This window comes from Peromyscus californicus, unplaced genomic scaffold (genome assembly GCF_007827085.1).
Source record: "Peromyscus californicus insignis strain IS unplaced genomic scaffold, ASM782708v3 Scaffold_22__1_contigs__length_63687245, whole genome shotgun sequence".
Classification (NCBI taxonomy): Eukaryota; Metazoa; Chordata; class Mammalia; order Rodentia; family Cricetidae; genus Peromyscus; species Peromyscus californicus.
Genome location: NW_026294525.1, coordinates 63,512,291 through 63,518,290, shown reverse-complemented (window position 1 = coordinate 63,518,290; position 6,000 = coordinate 63,512,291). Strand labels below are relative to the sequence as shown.

Here is a 6,000-nt window from a genome sequence, read left to right as displayed (position 1 = left end):
TAATATGAGCTTCAACAGTCTGCCTCCCTCTGCCAATCTTGATTTTCTTTTGGCATGTAACTATCTCCCCAGCTTCCACAGAACAGCCCTTAAGCTTCAAGTACTCAATGGCCTTTCCAGTCCAAAGGTCTAAACACTTCCACAATTCTTGCCAAACAATCTGGTTCCTGGTTCCAATTTCTGTCTTAGCTAGGTTTCCGTTGCTATGATAAAACAGTGACCAAAAACAAACTTGGGGCATGGGGGAAATTTATTTCACTTCTCAGATTACAGTCCATTATGGCAGGAAGTCAGGGCAGGCAGGAACTCAAGGCAGGCAGGAACCTGGAGACCGGAACTAAAGCAGAGGTCTTGGAGGAGTGCTGCTCACTGGCTTGCTCCCTCTTAGCTTACTCATTTTGGTTTCTTATATACTCCAGGACCACCTAACCCAGGGATGGCACCTCCCACAGTGGGCAGAGCCATTCACATTGCTCATCAATCAAGAAAGTGCCCAGCAGGCTTGCCTACAGGTGATGAGGACACAGAGGCAGGAGGAACTGGACCCTGCTGTCTCCTCCAATGGCACCTCTCCACTTCCTCCACTGGGTCCTAACTCTTAAAGGTTCTCCCACCTCCCAACATTGTTGCGTGTGTATGTTGCACACATGGGTCTTTGGAGATGTTCCCAACCCAACCTATAGCATCCAGGTAGGAAAATAATCACTGCTGAATTTCAGAAGGAATTAATGTTAAGTTCTTCACACTAACATCCATATATACACCACACATTTTAGAATCTCACATTAAGGTAAGATGATGGGGTTTGAGCTGTAAGAAGGCCACAGGAATCTGCAAAGCTGGGTGAAGAGCAGCTTAAGAAAACAAAAACACCACACAGAGGCTGGAGAGATGGCTCAGTGGTTAAGAGCACTGGCTGTTCTTCCTGAGGACCTGGGTTCGATTCCCAGCACCCACATGGCTGCTCACAATCACCTGTCAATTCCAGTTCCAGGGGATCAGACACCCACTTCTGACATCCACAGGTACAAGGTATGCCATGTGGTGCACATACACGTAGGCAAAACACCCATACACATGTCAAAATAAAAATATTAAAAACAAAACACTATGTACTTCTGACTGCAGGCAAGTGCAGGAGCTGATACAGAAATTCCATGAAGAAACTATTCTGTATGTTAATTAATTTTAAAAGTCTTTTTGAGATGGGGTTTCTCTTGGAACTCACTCTGTAGACCAGGCTGGCCTCAAACTCACAGCGATCCACCTGCCTCTGCCTCTTAAGTGCTGAGATTAAAGGCAGGCACCACCACTGCCCCGCTATGAAAAGTATTTTTTAAAATACATACTTAAAAATTTTTTTTTAACTGAGCCAGTGACATGACTCAGCGGGTAAAGGAACCTGCCGCCAAGCCTAAGGACTAGCGCTCTACCCAGAACCTACACAGCAGGAGGAAAGAACCGAGCACTGAAAAGTCCCTGTGATATCCACAAGTGCACCCTGGCACATGTGCCCCGCCCCCCAACGTTAAAAAAGATCATGACATTAATTATTTTCTTTATCATTGTGGAGGTATATGCATGGGGGGAGAAATCGGAGAACCATTCTGTGAGTCAGTTCTCTCCTCCTCCGTCACGTGGGTTCCAGGACTACACTCAGGCAGCCATTGCTTACACTGCCAGAACCTTTATCTGCTAAGCTGTCTCACCGGGCATATTTACGTTTATAAACATATTTTTCCCAGTTAGATTTACGTTTCATGGTATCTATTGAGGGCTAGATGTCTGGATCATAGGCACCCAGCGACAGGAAAGCAACAACCCACGACATACGCATCTTTATTTAAATGACGTTGACCACAGTCTTTCCTCGGGCGTGGCCTCTTTCCACCTTCAGGAAGGCTTCTGGGACTTCAGAAAAGGGGAAGGTCTGTTCAATCACTGGCTGAATCTACAAGACACAGAAGAGACCAACGGGTTGATAGGAAACTTATCCTTTCCGAGGCAGAGTGTCTGAAGATATCCCTCAACGCCTGTCCTACCATGTGCTTAGTCCAGGGCTCCAGGACCTCTCCTCCTCCTCGTTCATCTCAGCTCTCCAATTTTACCCTCCATTTCACCTTTACTCCATCTTACTCCCATTCCCAGTAATGCTGTCACTCCTGCTCAGAACCCTGCAAGAGCTCCCATGTAGTGGGAAGTTTTTCTGCGTCCTGGCTGGCCGGCGGTCGGAACAAATCTCTACCACTCACATCCCCCAAGTGAGCACACAGAGGCTTATATTATGAACTGCATGGCCTAATGGCTCAGGCCTCTTGCTAGCTGGCTCTTACATCCTAAATTAACCCATTTCTATAAATCTATACTTTGCCACGTGGCTCGTGGCTTACTGGTATCTTTACATCTTGCTTGTCATGGCGGGGGCTGTCAGCGGCTCCTCTGCTCTCCTTTCTTCTCCCTCTCTCTCTAGTTAGAATATCCTGCCTAGCCTTATTTTGCTTCACCATTGGCCAAACAGCTTTATTTATCAACCAATCAGAGCAACACATATTTACAGCATACAGAACGACATCACTTATCACTCCCAGACTTGACATTCCAAGACACACCACATCCAAGCCTCAGACTTCATTTTCATTTTTTGAAAATTCTATTTTATTTATTAGTGTGTGTGGCTTTGTGTGTGTGTGTGTGTGTGTGTGTGTGTGTGTGTGTGTGTGTGTGGTTCTGTATGTCTGGTGTAGGTGTAGTATGATGTGTATGGTTGTGTGTGTGTATGTGGTTCTGTATGTCTGGTGCAGGTGCAGTATAACATGTATGGTTGTGTGTGTGAGATATGGTTGTGTATGGTGTGATGTGGGTATGTTATGGGTGTGGTATTGGTGTGTGGTGTGATATGTGTGGTGTGATGTGTGTGGTATGGGTGTGTGGTGTGTGTGTGTGTGTGTGTGTGTGTGTGTGTGTGTGTGTGTGTGGTATGGGTGTGTGTGTGTGGTATGGGTGTGTGGTGTGGTATGGGTGTGTGGTGTGATGTGGTGTGGTGTGTGTGGTATGTGTGTGTGTGTGGTATGAGTGTGTGTGTGTATGTGTGCTGTCTGATGCATGTAGAAATCAGAGGACCACTTTTGGGAGTCAGTTCTCTCCTTCTGTGCCTTCTAGCCTGGGTTCTGGCCATCAGGGCTGGCTTGGATCCGCTCTGCAATGCTATTACACTGAGCCCCCCCCCCCCCCCCCCCCCCCCCCCCCCCCCCCCCCCCCACCTCCCCCCCCCGCGCCCCCACTGGCCTCCCTGTCATTCTCCAGCGCTGTATGCTATTATCTCTGTTGACCTCACATCTGCAACCCTGCATCCCTGGCCGCACAGCACTTTCTGTCCCCCACCTGCAGTGTTCTTCTGAGCTGCTCGAGAAACCACTGAGCCCTCCTCAAAGCCTGCACTTACTACAGCGGAGTACAAGTCTCTGTCGGGTTCCTAACTGCACAGGAAGTTGCAAAGGGTAGCAAAGTAGCCAGGCCTTTGCTCTATCTACCTGTGCTCCCCTCACAGGAGTGCACGCAAGCATAGCTGACTTGTTTTCTAGTTAAATATCTGCACATATATTTAATCAGAGCAGAAAGTACCTGTGTACAGACTATGTATCTATAATACCAACATGCAGTGGGTGCTTAATTAAGGCACTAAAATGAAAAGCCCTGAGGTAGGGAGCAGGAGTCCTGTGTGAGCTCTCTGGCCTCGGGAGTTCCCCTCAACAGCACCACAGCATTTACACTGTGCAGACTGAGGAACCACCGGCTCAGTCAGCTCGGTGGTGTCTGACTACAGCTGGCCACCTTTACAGTGCATCAGCACTGACAGAAACCCCCTGAAAGCAGGTCCCAGGCAACACCCTCTCTCCATGCACAAGTCCACCTGAACTCTCCTTCCAAATGTCTAGCAGGAATAGTCAGTGTCCACAGATGGCTCACTGGACGGCTTCTCACAGCTCCACTGGCAAGGATCAGCTGCCACAAGGCACACACTGACTCACAGACTAAATGACCCTTTTCCTTTGACAAGAGGAAGATATGTTTTATGACATTTGGATGCATCTGATGCCATTTCCTCTGATGTGACTTTCAGGGCTTCTCAGGCACCACACGCTCCTCCTCCCAAGAGCTGATGATTCTTCTGCATCCACCAATCATGGCAAGCTCAGAATCACAGTAAGAGCAGGAAGTGCTCTCACTGTTGGAAGATTCCCCAAGTTACACACCTTCGGGATAGGGGTCACTCCCATCTTATAAAAATTTGGGGCACTGAGCTGAGTTAATGTGCCTGAGTGCCACACTATTGCTGAAAGGTATGGCAGGACTCAACTGAGGCCACTGCCGCTGCTCAGCACTGCACAGAGCCGTCATTACCGTCTGCTCTTTCCATCTCCACCAACGAGTTAGCACAGCCTGAATCCTGGCCTGCCTGCCATGCGTCAGCTGAGGATTCCAGCCCCAGGGTCGACAGATGTTGTGGTACATGGCCTATGGAGGGTGTCACTGACCCATAGTCCCCAGCACACTGAGTAGGACCTCAGACCTTCCACAACACTGCAGGAACACAAAAGCTGACCTGAGCTGCCTTCTCTGGTGAGAGAAAGAAGGCACGTGGCTGTTTCATGTTCTACACGAAATCCAAATCCACCACTCACTCTCCTCAGAGCTCCAGGACATTGTTTACTGAATGCCATCTAACTGGTAAATGAATGACCCACACACATAGTTCAAACACAGTCTCCAGTGCCTCTAGGTACAGTGGAATCAGACTCTCGGGTGGGGACAGAACAGTTCTAAGTTCCAGAGAGGCATGCGCACATTCTCAAGGGACTCCCAGTGCCCTTTTGTTTACTCTCAAATGCCATCCACATATTCTTTCATTCTCCCAAGCTCACTAAGCCTCTCCCTGCAAAGTACTAGCCTAGCACAGGTACACAGAACAGACTCCACTCCAGAAACGCTGCCTGGGCCATCATGCTGGCTCACTTCAGAGCGCTCTACGGAGCCACAGAAGCTGACCTGCTGACTGGGCCACTACAGTGGCTGCACACTTTAATCTGACTGGGCAGGCCCTTTGTGACCAAGAGCCCAAGAGGGCTGACTGTGGCATAATGAGTCATTCAGCAATTCCTGTAAGTGACAATGAAAAAAAAGGGGGTAGGGTGGCTTTCAAATTACAGTCAGGCAAATGCCACCGTTGGCTGCCTATGTGACAGCACAGGGAGATTAACTGGAGAATGAGACAGTGTCTGTGCACAGCCTCACATTGGCCCAAGAATGCGTGTTTGTGAAAGAGAGGGGATCAGAGTTAAACAACAGGGAGGGAGAAAGGTTACTCACAGTGAAGTGGGGACATTATGTGATGACACTGCTGTAGTCCACTTGGCATGGAGAGCCCTGTTATAAAGCAGCAGGCGCAAAGCCACACTTCCCGCTGCAAAGACACCCGGGGCTCACAGGTGGTCCGCCAGGAAACACCCACAGCAGCAGCCCTTCTTCAGTGTGGGAGCCCCCCATGTGGGGTCTCCCGAGTGCACCTTCCCTTCCCTAAACAGGACTGGCATCCCTTCTTTAACCCAGGGACAACAGGAGCATCACCCTTCCTAAGTATGACCGACCTTACAACAGCACTGCTGGTTCCCAGCCACTGGGCAAGCCTGTGAGGGGCAGGAAAGAGCCAAAGGGGACGAGGGTCTGAGCTAACCTGCTGAACAGAACAGGAAGCTGAAACACAATTGAGTGGTCCATGCAAAGCCAGAGCTCTCGGGAGCACAGCCAAAGTGAGGACCTGGGATCCTTGATTCTGCTGCCAAATGAGATGAAGGTGGTTTGGGAGTCAGTCTGTCTATGTTCCCCTAAGCTCCTCACCCTCATCCTCTCCAGGCACATCCCCTGGGCACAGAAGCTGCAGGTTTCAGAAGGTGAGGTACACGAACGAGGATGGACCAACAGATGGCAGACTCAAGTGCTCCT

The 6,000-nt window shown here is 49.5% G+C and overlaps 1 protein-coding gene across 2 annotated transcripts in view; it reads right to left on the bottom strand.

Annotated features, from left to right (window-relative positions):
* Window positions 1-232: 232 nt before the first annotated feature.
* The window catches only part of Rtn4ip1 (reticulon 4 interacting protein 1), a 47,130-nt gene continuing 41,362 nt past the window's right edge, over window positions 233-6,000 (bottom strand). The window contains exon 9 of one of the 2 annotated variants that reach the window (XM_052751561.1): window positions 233-1,951. In XM_052751561.1, coding sequence (XP_052607521.1) covers window positions 1,844-1,951 — 108 coding nt within the window. In that variant the 3' untranslated portion in view covers window positions 233-1,843. The remainder of the gene's footprint in view (window positions 1,952-6,000) is intronic. The other variant, XM_052751560.1, reaches the window with a different exon arrangement.